General features: G+C 41.1%; 1 protein-coding gene across 7 annotated transcripts in view; it reads right to left on the bottom strand.

The window, feature by feature from the left end:
• The window catches only part of LOC124044239 (PTB domain-containing engulfment adapter protein 1-like), a 182,668-nt gene that overhangs the window by 13,437 nt on the left and 146,256 nt on the right, over positions 1-22,975 (bottom strand). For all 7 annotated transcript variants that reach the window (XM_046363841.1, XM_046363844.1, XM_046363842.1 and 4 more), the window contains 3 exons: positions 21,235-21,329; positions 3,378-3,439; positions 556-627 (listed from right to left, as the gene is read on the bottom strand). In XM_046363841.1, coding sequence (XP_046219797.1) covers positions 556-627; positions 3,378-3,439; positions 21,235-21,329 — 229 coding nt within the window. The remainder of the gene's footprint in view (positions 1-555; positions 628-3,377; positions 3,440-21,234; positions 21,330-22,975) is intronic.

Below are 22,975 nucleotides of genomic sequence, written 5' to 3'. Positions count from 1 at the left end.
CTGTCAAGTGTGGAGTTGGACAATTTCAAGAAGACGCAGAGTCTCCAAAGTAAGACACATTCAATGCTCTTACCTTGGTCTGACCTGAACTCCACACTTCAGATCCATTGAATCTTGTGTCAAGATTTTGATTATATGACTTAATTTTCCCTTTTTTATTTTATTTTTAAAAGGTAAGGTTCAGAAAATAAAGGAGAAAAAAAAGAATAACAAGATCAAAGGAGAGATGTGGCACATGACCACATAACTTGGAAGCTAATCGCTAATACTTTACCTGGAATTCTGTCTAGAATGTAAACACTATGGTTCAATATGTCTGAATTACAGTAAACCATCAAATCTTCATTTTTAGGGGATTAACATCTGGAAATAAAAGCCAACCTAAATGTCTAAGCCGTTGCTGGTGGCCGTAGAGATGCCCAACCTGGAGTTCACATTTATGTCCAATCAGGTCCAATTTCGGAGACCCTCTTTATACTCGTCCTTAGGTGAAAAAGTTCTGAAATACAGCTTTAATTGAGGTTGCCAAGGAAACAAAGTCTATAGCTAACTTACCTTTAACTTTCTAACTGCTTCCTTAACAATCTCTGTGCCTTTCGGTTGGTCAACTTCTGTGTTTCCAAGAAACTAGAATAAAAAGGGAAAATTAAAGTGCCAGTTTACTTTAGGCATAAAACTATACAGCTTTATGATGCAATTATAACACTATAAAACTGTTAAAGTTTCTATGAATCCCTCACAATGTAGTGTGTCAAAGAAACAAAAGAGTTATGTGGGAGGGTTTGCAGGACATTTTTTTCTCCAACAGATGGAGCCAAGGACCTTCAGACCAAAGCTTCATCTATCCATGGAAACAGTTGCTCTGCCAATATGGCTCATTTACATTTGTCATTTAGCAGACGCTGTTATCCAGAGCGATTTACAGTAATGAGTGCATGCATTTTCATACTTTTGTTTTCGGCTCGCCTGGTTAAGTTATGAGTCTGGACATTCTTCTGCTAGGGCCTCCCATGTAAAGGCAACATGCTGTTTCAACATGATATGGAGTAACATCAAGGTTCTTCTATAAACATATGGCATGTTTGCTAAGATACATAATTCATCAACATAACATGATGTAACAGTTGTTTCAACATTCAAGTCATGGATATCAGTAGTTCTGCCCACACTTTACACTGGTCAATGTGTGCCCACTTCCTTCCTTCCTCATTTCATTCGAATACAGAACACAGTGGGTGAACAATGGACAAACGATGCCAAACATCTGCGCAAATTATGCCAAACATCTGCGCAAACGATGCCATAAATCTGCGCAAACGATGCCAGAAATCTGTGCAAACGATGCCAGAAATCTGGACAAACAATGTACAAAAAAAGCCCCTTCACTCTCCTATCAATAGAACGCAAAGACGGATGGGCCCCAGCGTCAAATGGTGTAATCGTTTCACACTGCTGTAACAAATGGTGTCTGCACTCAAGGACACATATGAGCTCAGTCGGGTTATGCTAGTGGGATGCAGCGAATGACAGATGTGTTACATGGGACTGAGTGACTCATTCTTGACCCGATGCCTTCTGAGATCCATCACCTTGGAGAGTTCATTGGTACAGGTACAGTTCTCTGCTGCACCTCACTCTCACCCACTGCCTTATGTAATGTTCCAGTCTACAGTGGCAGCAGATGTGGCAGTAGTTTAGCCTTTTGCTTCACTTCAATGAGACATCTCTGGAGGCGCTGGATGCTCACTGACGGGCTCTCTGCCTCAAATAAGAGGGTAGTCTTTGGTTGAAGCACAGCAGAAAACAGCCCCGAGACAGGATACTTTGTTCCCAAGAGTTGGCTTTTAAGGTGTGTGCCGCATAAGAAAAGACAAAGAAGACTAAACAAATCTGTTGTTTAGTAACGGTCTGTTTCCAGTCCAAATCTACTGCTATGTTTGCAGTCAGTAAGGAAATGTTTCTAGGCTGCCTGTGTTTGTTTGTGCTCTTTGACTGTACTGCAGTCTGAAGCAGACACCTTGTTCAGAGGTATGGAAAACTCAATAGGTTCATATTGAGTGTTTTTAGATTTATTTTGGACAAAGCCATAGTCAAAACCAGTGTAACAGAAAACAGAGTATTTTTCCCAAGTAAACGTTACTTTTTCAAGGCCTACTCACAGTGCAAAAACTGGTTGAATATACTTTGTTTCCACATAATATCAACAAAAACAATTAAATGTGATGATATTGAATCAAGTTAAGAATCAATGTGAAAAACTGTTTGGATTTCCAAAAAGTAATCAACTAAAGGGAATTGTGTCTTTTTTTCACCCAACTGTCAGGACCCAGTTACGAACCCGGGTCTCCGGAGTGAGAAACAGTCCCTTAACCAACTGAGCCACAAATAGACGGCAGAACCCAGAAGATGAGGCAGACACAGCAGTACTTGAGACAGTGTATTTAATGAAGTAAAAAATTCCTTCAGGAAAACATGTAACTCCACAACCTCAAAAGGAATTCCACAAGAACAAAGGTAATCCTCCAAGACAAAAAGGTAAAACCACAAGGTGGTAGGTATAGCATAAAAAGCCTCATAAAAAGCCTCAAAAGATACTCAAAAATAAATAAACAAGAACAAAAAACAAAATTCCACAAGAGAGTCCACCGGGATCAACAAGAGTTCACAGAGTACTAGGGCTGGGTGCTAACATACAAACACAGAGCAAATAACTGAGGAAAACTAAGGGTTTAAATACAATCAGGGGAAACGAGGCACAGGTGCAAATAATAATGGGGATCAAGGGAAAACAAAAGGTCAAAAAGCACAATGGGGGCATCTAGTGACCAAAAACCGGAACAACCCTGGCCAAATCCTGACACCAACTTTTAAAGTAAATCCAATGACGTGGTGAATGTTTCTGTTGATTTCATGTTGAATTCACGTTAGTTGACAATTCAACCAAATGTAAATCAAAAATAGACACTGAAATGATGTATATGCCCACTGAATAGGTTCTATATGTATGGTGGCATATTCAACATCAATCTGCATCAGTGTAAGGTGAAACATGCTGAACATCAATCTGTATCAGTGTAAGGTGAAACATGCTGAACATCAATCTGCATCATTGTAAGGTGAAACATGCTGAACATCAATCTGCATCAGTGTAAGGTGAAACATGCTGAACATCAATCTGCATCATTGTAAGGTGAAACATGCTGAACATCAATCTGCATCATTGTAAGGTGAAACATGCTGAACATCAATCTGCATCAGTGTAAGGTGAAACATGCTGAACATCATTCTGCATCAGTGTAAGGTGAAACCTATTTTATATCTAACTTCCAGTCCTTTGCAAGGGAACATTATCTTGATTGCTGGAAAAGGGTTATTACCTTGGCATTGTAGGGTATGTAATGCTTTGCCAGCGCATCTGGAGTGTGCATCCAGGATTTATCTGAAAAGAGATATCACAGTGGGCTCTCATTGAAAATAGATGTGGTTAACATCCATAAATCACTATTTTCCTATTTTAAATAACAACAATATTAATATTAACAACAACAACTGGGCTTTTCAAGGACCTAAAGTCCCTTTATAATTGTAAAACATTTTTTAAAAGACAACCAGGAGTCAAAACAAAACTTCAGACTAAACAAAAACATGAAAAGGTTCTTTATTTTCTTATCATAAAAAAAAGAATGAATCTAGGGAATCTAAGAAACATTCAAATAAAAGTAACTTTAAACATCTTAAGGCTCGCCCACATCACATGTGGATCTAGTGTTCGTCGGCAGATCGTTCAGTACTCGGTCGTTCAGTACTCGGTCGTTCAGTACTCGGTCGTTCAGTACTCGGTCGTTCAGTACTCGGTCGTTCAGTACTCGGTTCGCAAATTATCTTCAGAGGTGTGTCTGAACCCTTAGGAAACGGCTAACTTAACATTATTGGAATTATATTGTAAAGGCAGTCGAAGAATACAAATATTTAAGATGATGATTCATTACTGGGGCTCAGTCTCCGAGCTCATACATCTAAGATGTTCTCTTTAATTCCTAAAGGCTGGCGCATTGCAGTGACGTAAGTCACTGTTTGCCTCGTGACTCCTAACACTATTATTTCTTTGACATTGAGTACAAGACTAAACATTAAAGAAGTAATGAAATCCAAAGCGAGAATGGAATATCTTATGCACTCTCTTCCTTCAATCAGGGACTGATAGTCTTGTATGGTGCATTAATGTCAACCCCATTTCTCCACTACTTCTTCTCAATGAAGCTCAAAACAAATACACCTGACAATAACCTTGAAACACACCTGTAGAGCCGGGTCAATATAGAACCTTTCTCAACAAGCCTGGGATGTGAATTACAGTAACAATACCCTAGCCATACCGGTAACTATACCAAATCAAATGTATTTATATAGCCCTTCGTACATCAGCTGATATCTCAAAGTGCTGTACAGAAACCCAGCCTAAAACCCCAAACAGCAAGCAATGCAGGTGTAGAAGCACTATCCCATAGCCATACCGGTAACTATACCAGTAACTATCCCATAGCCATACCGGTAACTATCCCATAGCCATACCAGGAACTATCCCATAGCCATAACAGTAACTATACCAGGAACTATCCCATAGCCATACCGGTAACTATACCAGTAACTATCTCATAGCCATACCAGTAACTATACCGGTAACTATCCCATAGCCATAACAGTAACTATACCAGTAACAATACCCTAGCCATACCAGTAACTATCCCATAGCCATACCGGTAACTATCCCATAGCCATACCGGTAACTATCCCATAGCCATACCAGTAACTATCCCATAGCCATACCAGTAACTATACCAGTAACTATCCCATAGCCATACCGGTAACTATACCAGTAACTATACCATAGCCATACCAGTAACTATACCATAGCCATACAAGTAACTATACCGGAAACTATACCCTAGCCATACAAGAAACTATACCGGTAGCCATACCATGCCAGTAACTATACCATAGCCATACAAGAAACTATACCGGTAGCCATACCATGCCAGTAACTATACCATAGCCATACCAGTAACTATACCATAGCCATACAAGTAACTATACCGGAAACTATACCATAGCCATACAAGAAACTATACCGGTAGCCATACCATGCCAGTAACTATACCATAGCCATACCGGTAACTATACCATAGCCATACCAGTAACTATACCATAGCCATACCAGTAACTATACCATAGCCATACACGTAACTATACCGGTAACTATATCAGTAACAATACCCTAGCCATACCAGTAACTATACCATAGCCATACCAGTAACTATCCCATAGCCATACCAGTAACTATCCCATAGCCATACCAGTAACTATCCCATAGCCATACCAGTAACTATACCAGTAACTATCCCATAGCCATACCAGTAACTATACCAGTAACTATACCATAGCCATACCAGTAGCCATACCAGTAACTATACCATAGCCATACCAGTAACTATACCATAGCCATACCAGTAACTATACCAGTAACTATCCCATAGCCATACCAGTAACTATACCGGTACCTATACCATAGCTGTAACTATACCAGTAACTATACCATAGCCATACCAGTAACTATACCAGTAACTATACCAGTAACTATAACATAGCCATACCAGTAACTATACCGGTACCTATACCATAGCTGTAACTATACCAGTAACTATACCATAGCCATAACTATAACATAGCCATACCAGTAACTATATCAGTACCTATACCATAGCTGTAACTATACCAGTAACTATACCATAGCCATAACTAGACCATAGCCATACCAGTAACTATACCAGTACCTATACCACAGCTGTAACTATACCAGTAACTATACCATAGCCATACCAGTAACTATACCAGTATCTATACCATACCAGCCACTATACCATACCAGTATCTATACCATACCAGTACCTATACCATGCCAGTACCTATACCATGCCAGTACCTATTGTTAGGAAAATTATGATTAAATGACTGAACAAATCATTTTAAATGGAACTGTAACTAAGTAAACTTATACTCTTATTATATTTGATTAACAATATGAGTTCATAAGAAGGGATTGTGTGACACGGACAAGGAGTAATTAAAGTTAATGAACACCATTCCAACTAGGAAGAAAGAAATGGGTTGTGGATTAAGTAAACAGATAATGTAGTTAACCTATGGTTGAACTGACCAAACTGAGCTCTGGGGTGTTTTAGATAAGACAGTGAGTGCATTCCTAGGTTCTGTTAATTAGAACTGTCAGCTAAGTGGTGATCGATAATGTTGAGGGGTCAAAAGTTAATTCAGTTGTGTGGCCTGTGTATGTGCTAGGGGGGTCAGAATGAACTTTTAAAGTTCCCTTTGTCCCGGTCGAGAGGAGGGGATTCTGTTAAGCAATGAAATGGCGTCATGTTATTGTATATAAACTGTTGCTCGTGGTAACGTGGCAGCGCGCTCCGAGAATAGATTACCTATTATTGAAAAGACTGGTCTCCGTCTATTTTATGTAAACAAGAATCTTACAAATTCTCATAAAATAGATTAAGGGAATTCAATTAATACATATTGGTATAATTAAATTACAGTAACACTATACCAGTACCTATACCATGGCCCTACCAGTACCTATACCATACCAGCCAATATACCATAGCCACGCCAGAACCTATACCATAGCCACGCCAGTATCTATACCATAGCCACACCAGTATCTATACCATACCAGCCACTATACCATACCAGCCACTATACCATACCAGCCACTATACCATAGCCATACCAGTACCTATACCATAGCCATAACAGTAACTATACCATACCAGCCACTATACCATACCAGCCATTATACCATAGCCATACCAGTAACTATACCATAGCCATACCAGCCACTATACCATAGCCACACTAGTATCTATACCATAGCCACACCAGTATCTATACCATAGCCACACCAGTATCTATACCATAGCCACACCAGTATCTATACCATAGCCACACCAGAATCTATACCATACCAGTATCTATACCATACCAGTAACTATACCATAGCCACACCAGTATCTATACCATAGCCATACCAGCTACTATACCATACCAGCCACTATACCATACCAGCCACTATACCATACCAGCCACTATACCATACCAGCCACTATACCATACCAGCCACTATACCATACCAGCCACTATACCATACCAGCCACTATACCATAGCCATACCAGTACCTATACCATAGCCATACCAGTACCTATACCATAGCCATACCAGTACCTATACCATAGCCATACTAGCCACAACAGCCCTGACCAACACAGCTGTCCCATCTGCTAAGCACTAGCTCCCATCCCCACCATACTACTTAACATCAAAGACTAAATGAGTGAGATAAAGCTCTTGGTGGTTCTCTCTTGATGGGAGATTTTGTACCCAGCACCCCCTGCTAAGGAACTGTACATTCTAACTATGATGAATGGTGGTAGGTCCTGGACTCACTGCGGTGAAGGCAGGTAGCCCAGACAGTTTTTCTGTGTGTCAGCACCCAATCTTGATTAATAGAGGCGGCCCCACCTCTCCGTGCCCACCTTATATAAACGTTAAAAAGGTGGACTGTAAAGTCACTAAAATAATGGACTGGCACCGGGGCATCAAATATTAGACGGTGTAAATAAAGTGGCATGGGCGTGAGAGGATGCATCTGAGAGACTGAAGGTCAGCTTGTGTGGCGCGTTTCCTCAGCAGTCTAACTCAGTGACAGCTTTAGGGTCACCTGTCATGTTGAAAGAGGTGCCTGATGGAGACTTCAGGGGGACGATGCATCTCAGTGCTTCACTACTACTAAAGACAGACTGGTTCTGAACATATACACTACATAGCTTACATTTAATTAAGGGCTGTTCTTAGGCACAACACGGAGTGCCTGGATACAGCCCTTAGCCATGATATATTGCCCATATACCACAAACCCCCCAAGTTACCTTATTGCTATTATAAACTGCTGACCAACGTAATTAGAGCAGTTTAAATAAATGTTTTGTCATACCAGTGGTATATGGTCTGACATACCACTGTTGTCAGCCAATCATCATTCAGGGCTTGAACACCCCGTTTATAACTGCCAATAAAGCGGAACACAAAGACATGATGCAAATAATACACGTTTTCTTTCAAAACCAGTTTTGTTGTGCTTTATTGAGGTTGCCTCCCACAGTGACATCAATGTCATAGTCCCAACAGTACAAACCAAACCCAGTTCACACTCCAGACACACTCAAACATATTTCAAAGTATTTGAAAGTTATCAAACAATACTAGAACATCAAAGCTAGTGCTTTGTGTGAACTTAGAACTCAGAACCACAGTTAGTAGTAAAGCCATCAGAAGTTCCAGACAGACCAAGTCCAAGTCTGAGCTCATTATCTCACCCATTCACTGTAATGAATTACACAGCTAATGTTCCCATGGGCCAGGCTGGACAGTAGCCATCACCGGAACTGGGCCCTTACAGGAAAACAATGGCCAATTAATCTCACATTTGTCTAATTCAGAGTTTTGTTGGATCAATCAGTAGGCCCCGGAGGACTGAAGTCTAAAATACCTCCAGCAGTATATAGACGTCCGTACTCCAGACGACCGTTTTAATTAAATGGAGTGGACGGACACAAATGGTTTATCATTAAGGGTAAAAGAAAATACAATGGATCTTCTCCAACAATCTCTTCCAACACAATGCAATACAACCAGGGGAGTTTTCTTGGTTAATGCCAGTGAATAGGACTCCAGTGAATAGAGTGGGGAGTGGGGACTGTTCTTGTGTTCCATAGCACTTAATATTTCCAACAGTCATCACCTTTAGGGTAATGAGGAAACTGATGACAGTAAATAATTTTGCCTAAACAGTCGATGATGGGTTTCCAATTTTATGTTGCACCCATCTCAAGGCCGTTTTTAAATCATATTTTAAAGAAATGTTCAACCTTTATTGATGCTACAAGAGTGATGCCTTACAACTATCCCAAAAGGTTACTCCTCCTACTTCCAGAGGACAACTCAAAGGTCAAACTGACAAGAGCACCACTGCTAATTGCTCAATCAAATAAAATGGTGATTGGTCGTGTACACAAAAAATGCTAACAACACCCAAATCCCCACAAATAAAATAAAGGAATTAAGAAATATAGAATTATTAGAACTAGCAAGGTTCAGAATAAAAGTGTAAGTATAAACTCAGCAGAAAAATAAACATCCTCTCACTGTCAACTACATTTATTTTCAGCAAACTTAACATGTGTAAATATTTGTATGAACCTAACAAGATTCAACAACTGAGACAAACTCAAATCAAATTTTATTTGTCACATACACATGGTTAGCGGATGTTAATGTGAGTGTAGCAAAATGCTTGTGCTTCTAGTTCCGACAATGCAGTAATAACCAACAAGTAATCTAACTAACAATTCCAAAACTACTGTCTTATACACACAAGTGTAAGGGGATAAAGAATATGTACATAAGGATATATGAATGAGTGATGGTACAGAGCGGCATAGGCAAGATGCAGTAGATGGTATCGAGTACAGTATATACATATGAGATGAGTATGTAAACAAAGTGGCATAGTTAGTGGCTAGTGATACATGTATTATATAAAGATGCAGTAGATGATATAGAGTACAGTATATACGTATACATATGAGATAAATAATGTAGGGTATGTAAACATTATATTAGGTAGCATTGTTTAAAGTGGCTAGTGATATATTTTACATCATTTCCCATCAAACTGAACAAGTTCCACAGACATGTGACAAACAGAAATGGAACAATGTGTCCCTAAACAAAGGGGAGGGGGTCAAAATAAAGTCACAGAACAGCGCAAACTGGCTCAAACCAGATTAGAAAAGAATGGGAGGCCCTGGTGCATAACTGAGCAAGAGGACAAGTACATTAGTGTCTAGTTTGATAAACAGACGCCTCACAAGTCCTCAACTGGCAGCTTCATTAGTGTGTATATATATATATATATATGTGTATGTATGTATGTATGTATGTATGTATGTATGTATGTATGTATGTATGTATGTATGTATGTATGTATGTATGTATGTATGTATGTATGTATGTATGTATGTATGTATGTATGTATGTACATACTAAAATTAAGGAATCGCCTACATCAATCTTAATCTGAAAATAATGAAATATGTAGACGGAAAACAGCAAGGATTAAGAAGAAATAAAAGTACAAATAAAGCTAAACTCAGATGAACAATTAATGTACGCACACACACACACACACACACACACACACACACACACACACACACACACACACACACACACACACACACACACACACACACACACACAGTATGGAGGGAGTATATAATTAGAAAAGGTGTGTACGTCGTTAGTAGTTAAATAGGATGAGCCTTGACTAGAATGCAGTACATAAACATACGAAGTGGATAAAACAGTATGTAGACATTTTTTAAATGTCCAGTGTTCATGGACTATGTATTGTACTTAGGACAGCAGCAGTCTAATGCCTTGTAAGCTTAAACCTAGATGAGAGTACACTGTAGGTACGGTGATTGCAGAACAAATACTTCGATAAGGTTGTTCAATGCAGTAAATTACCTCAAGTCAAAGCTGACAATGAGATTGCTTGGTATGCAAACTCTTCGTCACGTCAATGCGTCTGTTTGCTGGGCAAAGCAGCCATGCAAGCAGTGGTTCACATCTACAGCTAGGGGAAATGTCATAGGCTAGGTAACATTCACAAGTGTTAAAATGACATTAAGGCAGTGCCCTTTGCAGGAACCATTAGCAGAGAAATACTCATAAATCATTTCCCTGTCAAAGAGAATGCAGCTTTTCAGAAGACAGTAGCTATATAAATGATGACCCAAATATTTCACAGGAAACAGCTCTGTTTTTCTTTTGTATATAACCTCTGTATACCTGGAGATGAATGTCATTAATATACACTATGTTCCATGTATGACACTTACAGTAACAGGCCCTAACGACATTTAGTACAATCTTCCATCCCCATAAAAATGCTAGTTGTCTATCATTGTTACAAGGCACATGTCCCTGTACTATTTGTCCAGCTGCCTCATTTGCCTGCTGGTCAGAGGAGTTAAGCTAAGTTCAGTTTAACACCTCTGATACGTTGTTTAACAGTTTGTCTGGAGATGAGCTGCCAACATGGTCCAGATAAATGTAAAAGCATTTTATTACCTCTGAATCAAATTTTCCACATGAGTGAGTTCATCTGTTGATCTCCAAATTACAAAGAGAGGGCATTAAAAATGGATTTACAGTATCACCCTGGATTATCGCTAGTGTACATTTGTACATTTCAGCAGAAGCTCTTGTCCAGAGTGACTTACAGGAGCAATTGGGGTTAAGAGCCTTGTTCAAGGGCACATCGACAGACTTTTTTTAAACCTAACACTCACATTGTATTCATTGATATTCATTGAACAAACCGAGATCAATTCCAGGAATCAGGATCAAAATTGCTCCATTCACAGTATCCAGGTGAAAAAAGGGTGTTTTCTGACATGTTAGTTGTTTACGAGTTACACTTTGTACATTATTTACCCTTTCTATGGAAACATTATTTACCCTTTCTATGGAAACATTATTTACCCTTTCTATGGAAACATTATTTACCCTTTCTATGGAAACATTATTTACCCTTTCTATGGAAACATTCGTCTGTCTGTGCGCACGAGTGTGTATGCACTACATCCAAATACATTTTGTTGTGCACTGTTACAAGGATGTACAGTACTGTGTCTGTCATTACTGCCCTGTAAGACAGTCCAGTACGGTGTCTGTCATTACTGCCCTGTTACAAGGATGTACAGTACTGTGTCTGTCATTACTGCCCTGTAAGACAGTCCAGTACGGTGTCTGTCATTACTGCCCTGTTACAAGGATGTACAGTACTGTGTCTGTCATTACTGCCCTGTAAGACAGTCCAGTATAGTGTCTGTCATTACTGCCCTGTTACAAGGATGTACAGTACGGTGTCTGTCATTACTGCCCTGTTACAAGGATGTACAGTACTGTGTCTGTCATTACTGCCCTGTAAGACTGTACAGTATAGTGTCTGTCATTACTGCCCTGTAAGACAGTCCAGTACGGTGTCTGTCATCACTGCCCTGTAAGACTGTACAGTATAGTGTCTGTCATCACTGCCCTGTAAGACTGTACAGTATGGTGTCTGTCATTACTGCCCCGTAAGACTGTACAGTACAGTGTCTGTCATTACTGCCCTGTAAGACAGTCCAGTATAGTGTCTGTCATTACTGCCCTGTAAGACAGTCCAGTATAGTGTCTGTCATTACTGCCATGTAAGACAGTCCAGTACGGTGTCTGTCATTACTACCCTGTAAGACTATACAGTATAGTGTCTGTCATTACTGCCCTGTAAGACAGTCCAGTACGGTGTCTGTCATCACTGCCCTGTAAGACTGTACAGTATAGTGTCTGTCATTACTGCCCTGTTACAAGGATGTACAGTACTGTGTCTGTCATTACTGCCCTGTAAGACAGTCCAGTACGGTGTCTGTCATTACTGCCCTGTTACAAGGATGTACAGTACTGTGTCTGTCATTACTGCCCTGTAAGACAGTCCAGTATAGTGTCTGTCATTACTGCCCTGTTACAAGGATGTACAGTACGGTGTCTGTCATTACTGCCCTGTTACAAGGATGTACAGTACTGTGTCTGTCATTACTGCCCTGTAAGACTGTACAGTATAGTGTCTGTCATTACTGCCCTGTAAGACAGTCCAGTACGGTGTCTGTCATCACTGCCCTGTAAGACTGTACAGTATAGTGTCTGTCATCACTGCCCTGTAAGACTGTACAGTATGGTGTCTGTCATTACTGCCCCGTAAGACTGTACAGTATAGTGTCTGTCATTACTGCCCTGTAAGACTGTACAGTATAGTGTCTGTCATTACTGCCCTGTAAGACAGTCCAGTACGGTGTCTGTCATTACTGCCCTGTAAGACTGTACAGTACAGTGTCTGTCATTACTGCCCTGTAAGACAGTCCAGTATAGTGTCTGTCATTACTGCCCTGTAAGACAGTCCAGTATAGTGTCTGTCATTACTGCCATGTAAGACAGTCCAGTACGGTGTCTGTCATTACTGCCCTGTAAGACTATACAGTATAGTGTCTGTCATTACTGCCCTGTAAGACAGTCCAGTACGGTGTCTGTCATCACTGCCCTGTAAGACTGTACAGTATAGTGTCTGTCATTACTGCCCTGTTACAAGGATGTACAGTACGGTGTCTGTCATTACTGCCCTGTTACAAGGATGTACAGTACTGTGTCTGTCATTACTGCCCTGTAAGACTGTACAGTATAGTGTCTGTCATTACTGCCCTGTAAGACAGTCCAGTACGGTGTCTGTCATTACTGCCCCGTAAGACTGTACAGTATAGTGTCTGTCATTACTGCCCTGTAAGACTGTACAGTATAGTGTCTGTCATTACTGCCCTGTAAGACAGTCCAGTACGGTGTCTGTCATTACTGCCCTGTAAGACTGTACAGTACAGTGTCTGTCATTACTGCCCTGTAAGACAGTCCAGTATAGTGTCTGTCATTACTGCCCTGTAAGACAGTCCAGTATAGTGTCTGTCATTACTGCCATGTAAGACAGTCCAGTACGGTGTCTGTCATTACTGCCCTGTAAGACTATACAGTATAGTGTCTGTCATTACTGCCCTGTAAGACTGTACAGTATAGTGTCTGTCATTACTGCCCTGTAAGACTGTACAGTACAGTGTCTGTCATTACTGCCCTGTAAGACAGTCCAGTACGGTGTCTGTCATTACTGTCCTGTAAGACAGTCCAGTACGGTGTCTGTCATTACTGCCCTGTAAGACAGTCCATTACGGTGTCTGCCATTACTGCCCTGTCAGACTATACAGTATAGTGTCTGTCATTACTGCCCTGTCAGACTATACAGCACTTTGTCTTTCACTTAACATTCCCACATCATTATAACATCATACCGCCCAAAGATGGCGCCGAAGAGGATGGCTGACGTTTTACATGCCCTTAATTAACCAATTGTGCTATTTTGTTTTGTTTTGTTTGCATTGTTTGTAACTTATTTTTGAACTTATTTTGTACATAATGTTGCTGCTACGCTGCTATGATTGAAAATAATTTCTGGACATCAGAACTGGGATTACTCACCACGAACTGTACTGTTCTCCTGGGAACAGGCCCAGATCGCCGTCATTTGCGAGAAGAAAAGACAGAGGAAAAGAAGATGCAGATCGGGCTGCCTTTTGAGAATCCTTAGGCGAGCGTGTATACTCCCACTGCCATCAATTCTACTTGCTAACATGCTACCAAAGGGACATTAAGAACTGTAATATCTTATGTTTCACCGAGTCGTGGCTGAACAATGACAAGGATAATATAGAGCTGGAGGGATTTTCAATGCACCGGCAGAACAGAGATGCTACGTCTGGTAAGACGAGCGGTGGGGGTGTGTGTCTTTTTGTCAATTGCAGCTGGTGTACGATGTCCAATATTAAAGAAGTCGAGAGGTATTGCTCGCCTGAGGTAGAGAACCATATAATAAGCTGTAGACCACACTACCTACCAATTGAGTTCTCATCTATATTATTCGTAGCTGTCTATTTACCACCACAGACCGATTCTGGCACTAAGACCGCACTCAACCAACTCTATACGGCCATGAGCAAAAAAGAAAATGCTCACCCAGAAGCGGCGCTCCTAGTGGCCGGGGACTTTAATGGAGGTAAACTTAAAATCTTAAAAAGCTTTACAACATTTTTACCAGCATGTCACATGTGCAAACAGAGGGAAAAACAATCTAGACCACCTTTACTCCACACGCAGAGATGCTCTCCCCCACCCTCCACTTGACATTTCTGACCATAATTATATCCTCCCGATTCCTGTTTACAAGCTAAAATTAAAGTAAGATGTACCAGTGACTCACTCAATATGGAAGTGGTCAGATGACACGGATGCTACGGTACAGAACTGTTTTGCTAGCAGGCTGGAATATGTTCCGGGATTCATTCAATGGCATTGAGGAGTATACCTCCTCAGTAATCTGCTTCATCAATAAGTGTATTGACAACGTCGTCCCCATAGTGACCGTGCGTACAAATCCCAACCAGAAGCCGTTGGATTACAGGCAACATCCGCATCAAGATAAAGGCTAGAGCTGCCACTTACAGGAAGTGGGACACTAATCCGGATGCCTATAAGAAATCCTGCTATGCCCTCAGACGAACCACCAAAAAAACAAAGCGTCAATACAGGATTAAGATTGAATCCTACTACACCGGCTCTGATGCTCGTCGGATGTGGCAGGGCTTGAAAACTATTACGGACTACAAAGGGAAACCCAGACGCGAGCTGCCCAGTGATGCGAGCCTACCAGGCAAGCAACACTGAAGCATGCACGAGAGCACCAGCTGTTATGGATGACTGTGTGATAACACTCTTGGTGGCCGATGTGAGAAAGACCTTTAAACAGGTCAATATTCGTAGCCATAAGTGTTTTGAAAGCCTGGCCGTGGCTCACACAGGACGCAAACCGCCTCAACAGATGATGCAATCTCAAATCACACTCCACACTGCCCTTTCAGCCCTGGACAAAAGGAACACTTATGTGAGAATGCTGTTAATTGACTACAGCTCAGTGTTCAACACGATAGTGCCCATGAAGCTCATCACTAAGCTAAGGACACGGGGACTAAACTCCTCCCTCTGCAACTGGATCCTGAACTTCCTGACGGGCTGCCTCAGGTGGTAAACCTTTTATGCCTGCCATGCTGATCCTCAACACTGGGACCCCTCAGGGGTGTGTACTTAGTCCCTCCTGTACTCCCTGTCCACCCATGACTTCGTGGCCAAACACGACTCCAACACCATCATTAAGTTTGCTGATGACACAACAGCGAGACAAAGGAGCTAATCGTGGACTACAGGAAAAGGAAGGGCTGAACAGGCCCCCATTAACATCAATGGCACTGTAGTGGAGCTGGTCGAGAGCTTCAAGTTCCTTGGTGTCCACATCACCAACGATCAATCATGGTCCAAACACACCAAGACAGTCATGACATTTTTTCCCCCTCAGGAGACTAAAAAGATTTGACATGGATCCCCAGCTCCTCAAAATGTTCTACAGCTGCACCATTGAAAGCATCCTGACCAGTTGCACCACCGGCTGGTATGGCAACTGCTCAGCATCTGACCGTAAAGCTCTACAGAGGGTAGTGCGAATGGCTCAATACATCACTGGGGCCAAGTTTCCTGCAATCCAGAGAGCGGATATGGGAATATCTATCCATAGGACCACTTTAAGCCGTACACTCCATGGAGCTGGGCTTTACGGAAGAGATACAAGAAAAAAGCCATTGCGTAAAGAAAAATAAGCAAACACATTTGGGGTTCCACCGAAAGGCATTTGGGAGACTCCCCAAACATATGGAATGAGGTACTCTGGTCAGATCAGACTAAAATTGAGCTTTTTGGCCATCAAGGAGAACGCTATGTCTGGAGCAAACCCAACACCTCTCATCACCCCGAGAATACCATCCCCACAGTGAAGCATGGTGGTGGCAGCATCCTGCTGAGGGGATGTTTTTCATCGACAAGGGACAGAATTGAAGAAATGATGGATGGCGTTCCAGAGTCCAATGGTGGCGAGCTTTACACCACTCCAGCCGAAGTTTGGCATTGAGCACGGTGATCTTAGGCTTGTGTGCAGCTGCTCAGCCATTCATGAAGCTCACAACAAACAGTTATTTTTTATTTTACTATTTTACTTTATTCAATTAGGCAAGTCAGTTAAGAACAAATTCTTATTTTCAATGATGGCCTAGGACAGTGCGTTAACTGCCTTGTTCAGGGGAAGAACGACAGATTTGTACCTTGTCAGCTCGGGTATTCGAACTTGCAACCTTTCAGTTACTAGCCCAAAGCTCTAACCACTAGGCTACCCTGCCACACAGGGTAGCCTAGCTTATTGTGCTGACATTACTTCCAGCAGTAGTTTGGAACTTGGTAGTGAGTGTTGCAACTTCGCACACACGATATTGACGTGCTACGCACTTCAGCACTTGGTGGTCTCGTTCTGCGAGCTTGTGTGGCCTACCACTTCACGGCTGAGTCCACTAATTTGAAGGGGTGTCCACATATACTTTTGTATATATAGTGTATCAGACAAATGTTTTTGCTCAGCTTGTAGTCAGACCGACCAGACAAATAACTGGTGATTTGTTCTTCCCCTTGCAGAATGAGGAACAGTATTTTGTTTGTCCTCCTGATTTTTCAACCACATTTTGGCATCAGTCCAAATTAATAAATACAAGTTGGAGGAATGTGCAAGAAGTTAGAATAGTTTTTTTTTCTCAAAAATGCAACAACTTTGCTCATATGCCACTAGGAATGTTAACGCTAATTCATCAATCTCAAAAGGAAGAAAAGTACCAGTGAAGAATCTGTGCTAAACCATTAAATCTCAACAGGCGGCTTTTAATAACCACAACAAATGTATAAATTTGCACAGTCGTGCTTCCCCTAAAGTACATTGAATTGAACTTGCCAAAACTACATAATTACTCATGTCTACACAAAAATAAATATAATCCTTAAAAAAAGAAACTACACAAGAGAGCATGATTTAGCCATTTAGCCAAGAGACCATTTAGCCAAGAGACCATTACAGTCTTTCAAAGAAATAGCTGTCATTTTTTTAAACGACAAGGCCTGGGTATAAACTACAGTCGGGAAGCGCACAATTTGGGCAGAGTGTGTTCTTATCAAATAGATGACTGTTGCTTTTCAGCGGTCAGTGAAAATCCTCTAAAATAAGCCTACAGTGGGGCAAAAAGGTATTTAGTCAGCCACCAATGGTGCAAGTTCTCCCACTGAAAAAGATGAGGCCTGTAATTTTCATCATAGCTACACTGACAGAAAAAAAATCCAGAAAATCACATTGTACTATTTTTAATGAATTTATTTGCAAATTACGGTGGAAAATAAGTATTTGGTCAATAACAAAAGTTTCTCAATACTTTGTTATATACCCTTTGTTGGCAATGTCAGAGGTCAAATGTTTTCTGTAAGTCTTCACAAGGTTTTCACACACTGTTGCTGGTATTTTGGCCCATTCCTCCATGCAGATCTCCTCTAGAGCAGTGATGGTTTGGGGCTGTTGCTGGGCAACACGGACTTTCAACTCCCTCCAAAGATTTTGTATGGGGTTGAGATCTAGAGACTGGCTAGGCCACTCCAGGACCTTGAAATGCTTCTTACGAAGCCACTCCTTCGTTGCCCGGGCGGTGTGTTTGGGATCATTGGCATGCGGAAAGACCCAGGCACGTTTCATCATCAATGCCCTTGCTGATGGAGGGAGGTTTTCACTCAAAATCTCACGATACATGGCCCCATTCATTCTTTCCTTTACACGGATCATTAAAGTACATGAGTACAGTAAAGTACAGTAAAGTACATGATGTACATTTGCAGAAAAACAGCCCCAAAGCATGATGTTTCCACCACCATGCTTCACAGTAGGTATGGTGTTCTTTGGATGCAACTCAGCATTCTTTGTCCTCCAAACATGACGAGTTGAGTTTTTACCAAAAAGTTATATTTTGGTTTCATCTGACCATATGACATTCTCCCAATCTTCTTCTGGATCATCCAAATGCTCTTTAGCAAACTTCAGATGGGCCTGGACATGTACTGGCTTAAGCAGGGGGACAAATCTGGCACTGCAGGGTTTGAGTCCCTGGCGGCGTAGTGTGTTACTGATGGTAGGCCTTGTTACTTTGGTCCCAGCTCTCTGCAGGTCATTCACTAGGTTCTCCCGTGTGGCTCTGGTATTTTTGCTCACCGTTCTTGTGATCATTTTGACCCCACGGGGTGAGATCTTGCTTGGAGCCCCAGATTGAGGGAGATTATCAGTGGTCTTGTATGTCTTCCATTTCCTAATAATTGCTCCCACAGTTGATTTCTTCAAACCAAGCTGCTTACCTATTGCAGATTCAGTCTTCCCAGCCTAGTGCAGGTCTACAGTTTTTTTCTGGTGTCCTTTGACAGCTCTTTGGTCTTGGCCATAGTGGGGTTTGGAGTGTGACTGTTTGAGGTTGTGGACAGGTGTCTTTTATACTGATAACAAGTTCAAACAGGTGCCATTAATACAGGTAACGAGTGGAGGACAGAGGCGCCTCTTAAAGAATAAGTTACAGGTCTGTGAGAGCCAGAAATATTGCTTGTTTGTAGGTGACCAAATACTTATTTTTCACAATTTGAAAATAAGTTAATTGAAAAAAATCTTACAATGCGATTTTCTGGATTTTTTTTCTCATTTTGTCTGTCATAGTTGAAGTGTACCTATGATGAAAAGTACAGGCCTCATGTTTTTAAGTGGGAGAACTTGCACAATTGGTGGCTGACTACATACTTTTTTGCCCCACTGTATATATATTTTGCTTCCCCTAACTTCAAACTCACCGGTGATGCTCTCCCTATCCCGTTAAAAGACATTTGACTGCAGCCAATCAGAGAGCACTAAAATAACACAGGTACCGAGAGGTAGGACAGGGTGGTCCTTCTGTAGCTCAGTTGGTAGAGCATGGCGCTTGTAACGCCAGGGTAGTGGGTTTGATCCCCGGGACCACCCATACGTAGAATGTATGCACACATGACTGTAAGTCGCTTTGGATAAAAGCGTCTGCTAAATGGCATATATTATTATTATTTATTATTATATTATTATTATATTAGAACGACAAACCAGTACTCTGCCCCTGTTATTTCTCGCTTTGTGACTGACAGGCGCCTGTTCTATCAACAGATCACTAGAACATGCATATCATTCGTTCTAGCGGGAGAAGGCTACACTGACTTTCATGACTAACGAATTGAAACTTCAAAATTAAAAGAAGCCTAGTTAATTAATGAAGTGGAACAGTAGCGTGTTATTGGCTATTAAGCCGACGGCCGGCGCTTATGGAAAACACTGATACCCTTTTCTATTTTCTTACCAAGCCCTTTATCAGTTATGAGCAATGCTCTGGTAATGAATGGTTGTCTCCAAAAGCCCAGTGTTCTGTGTTGCTATGGGGTAAAATGTCTGTTTTGTTCGGGGAGGGTTCGGAGGAACCTTTGTCCTCTGCTGAAAGACTTTAATGCCCTCTTTATTATGCCAGATGGCTCTGTAGTTCTCTACAATCACACAGAACTGGACAGGGTGCAAGTATGTTTGGAGGCATTTGTGGGCCCATCACTAAGAGGCAGGGAATGGTAAACAGCCACTGTGCCTAGGGAACACTTCACTGACTACTTTCTGCATCAGCTGAGAAGCCATAACTTCTTTGTTATGCCAAACCTCTAAATAGACTCCTTAAATGCACCCTACTGAGTCTGAGTTGATGATATTGACAAAGTATGAACTTATATTCCTGAGAAAGTAAAAACCCAATAAAAGTTACAGTAGGGGCAGTAGTGGAGTACCTTCAAGCCAAGCTGCATTTAAATATTGTCCATGAAAAGGTAATGTAATCGGAAGCAGGAGAAGTGGTCTGTCTAGCCTGATTACTGTCTTTATTTACTCATTGTGTGTCTGACAGGGCTGGGGGAAATTACAAAGCTCAAATATCACTAGAAAACCCTGGGCCAACTGGGCACCAAAATTGTCCAGCAGGGTCTTTGGACTTATCATGAAAACTGTCTTTTTGGTTAATTTAAGGTAAGGGTAAGGCATAAGGTTAGCCGCGTGGTTAAGGTTAAATGTAAAATACGTTTTTAAGAAGAGAAATTGTAGAAATAGGTGGGGTTTATGACTTTGTGTCTGTGTTAACCGGGAGTTGGAGTGGTGGGACAGATGGAGGTAAATTACAACAAGATGTTGTTGCGAAACCGCAACGGTCAAGTCAGACATGTTCAGTACCACGGTGCTCATGTAGATTACGCCCGTTAGCTCCAGGTATAATAACAAGTAGCTCATTGAACAAAGGCTACTTGAAATCTCTGAGCCATAATATGAGACGTAATATGATCTCGTATTAACATCTACTAACCATGTGTATGTGACAAATACAATTTGATTTGATCTGAGGTAGATCTGGGTTTAATGTTAATCTGCTTAACAAATGGGGAAGAGAAACAAAATGAGTGCTCACCTTTTTTCCTGTTAAAAGCCCGGTTCATACTGGAAAAACCTTGTCTTTGAGATCCCTCCTGTAGATTTGCCAATATTCCACCTGGAATATTCCACCTGGATGGGAAAAACAAAACGTTTCAGAATCCTTTAAAATCTCAGACGCTCAACAAACTAAAATCTGGAAAATGTTACTACCTGGGGCCTACCCCGGGTTTGGCCGGGGTTAGGCCGTCATTGTAAATAAGAATGAGTTCTTAATTGACTTGCCTATTAAAATAAAGGTTAAATAAAATAAATGAAAAAGAAGCATGATCTGAAGACAAAAATGTAGTCTAGTTCAGAAGAAAAGAATAGCATACGGAGTTGTCCTTATGTTAGGTCCTGATGTGGCTACGCAAAATGGCTGTTGGCTACACTACTTCAGAAGAAAAGAATAGCATACGGAGTTGTCCTTATGTTAGGTCCTGATGTGGCTACTCAAAATGGCTGATGGCTAAACTACTTCAGAAGAAAAGAATAGCATACGGAGTTGTCCTTATGTTAGGTCCTGATGTGGCTACGCAAAATGGCTGTTGGCTACACTACTTCAGAAGAAAAGAATAGCATACGGAGTTGTCCTTATGTTAGGTCCTGATGTGGCTACGCAAAATGGCTGTTGGCTACACTAGCTCATGTAGCAGACAATATTAGTTTATAATTCCGTGGAATTATTTAATAGTATGAAGAATACAATTAAACACTGAAAAATATAAATATTTTTCTCCAAACGATCTGAGGGAGTGAGCACATGCGACTATTCTGTGTTGAGCAGTTAACAAAGAAACAGGTCCTCCTATATACTTAATATACAGTTATTTATGTAACTTTAGTTGTTCTACAAACGTCCACATTTACTTTGTCAGCCAACAAGATGAGTAGGCCGAACGAACAGCAAAAGCACTAGCCCATATCAATCTACTATCCCCATAGTACCAAAGTCTACCTATTCTATTCTGTGCGAGAAGTAAATATTCCAAAGAATCTGGGACAGTTGTGGGATACGATAGATCCCAAATTAAGCCTGTGATTTAGGAAACCCACCCTCTGACAGAAAGTCAATGTTTAAGAAGTCCGAAAATCCACCGATGAAAACCTGGGTCCACCTGCAAAACACCTTGTGTTTACCTTTGGGTTAAAGCCGTTTACCGTCTGAGTAGGGGAGTTGACCATTTTGGTATTTTAGACAGCTAGACTTGTTGGTCACTGTCGATATATCACACTAAAACAGGTCAAAGGTCGAAAGAAATCAACTACTGCTGGTCGACTTTGTAGTAACAGTAAATGTCACTTGAGACCATTTTCTAGACTTTTTTATTATTATGTATTTATTTTTGCCACAATCTCTTGCATGACAGTATAACTGGGAGAAAGCTTGTCGTTGGCTGGACGAATAAATCCAACCAAAGTAGATTAGTTATTGCAGCAAAACGTAAGACTTCTTATATCAGCAAAGTCATGAAAAAGTTGTAGCTTTCACATAAAGTGCGGTCATATTAAACTCTGCTGGATATAGCGAACATGTATGAACAGTGAATGAACATGCATGTATGAACAGTAAATAAGTAAAGGCATTATCGGGTTACAGTACATAGATGTTCTCTTTGAACATTTGCTGATGATCCCAACCAAGTGAGAACTATTAATACCAAAGGTAAATGGCGATAAGGAGGAGAAGCTCAACTTAAAAGTTCTGTTGCAACCTTGCAATCTCTCCACAACAT

This window comes from Oncorhynchus gorbuscha, linkage group LG09 (assembly GCF_021184085.1).
Source record: "Oncorhynchus gorbuscha isolate QuinsamMale2020 ecotype Even-year linkage group LG09, OgorEven_v1.0, whole genome shotgun sequence".
NCBI classification, from domain to species: domain Eukaryota; kingdom Metazoa; phylum Chordata; class Actinopteri; order Salmoniformes; family Salmonidae; genus Oncorhynchus; species Oncorhynchus gorbuscha.
Note: the sequence above shows the minus strand (reverse complement) of the source record. Positions and strands in the feature narration are given on the sequence as shown.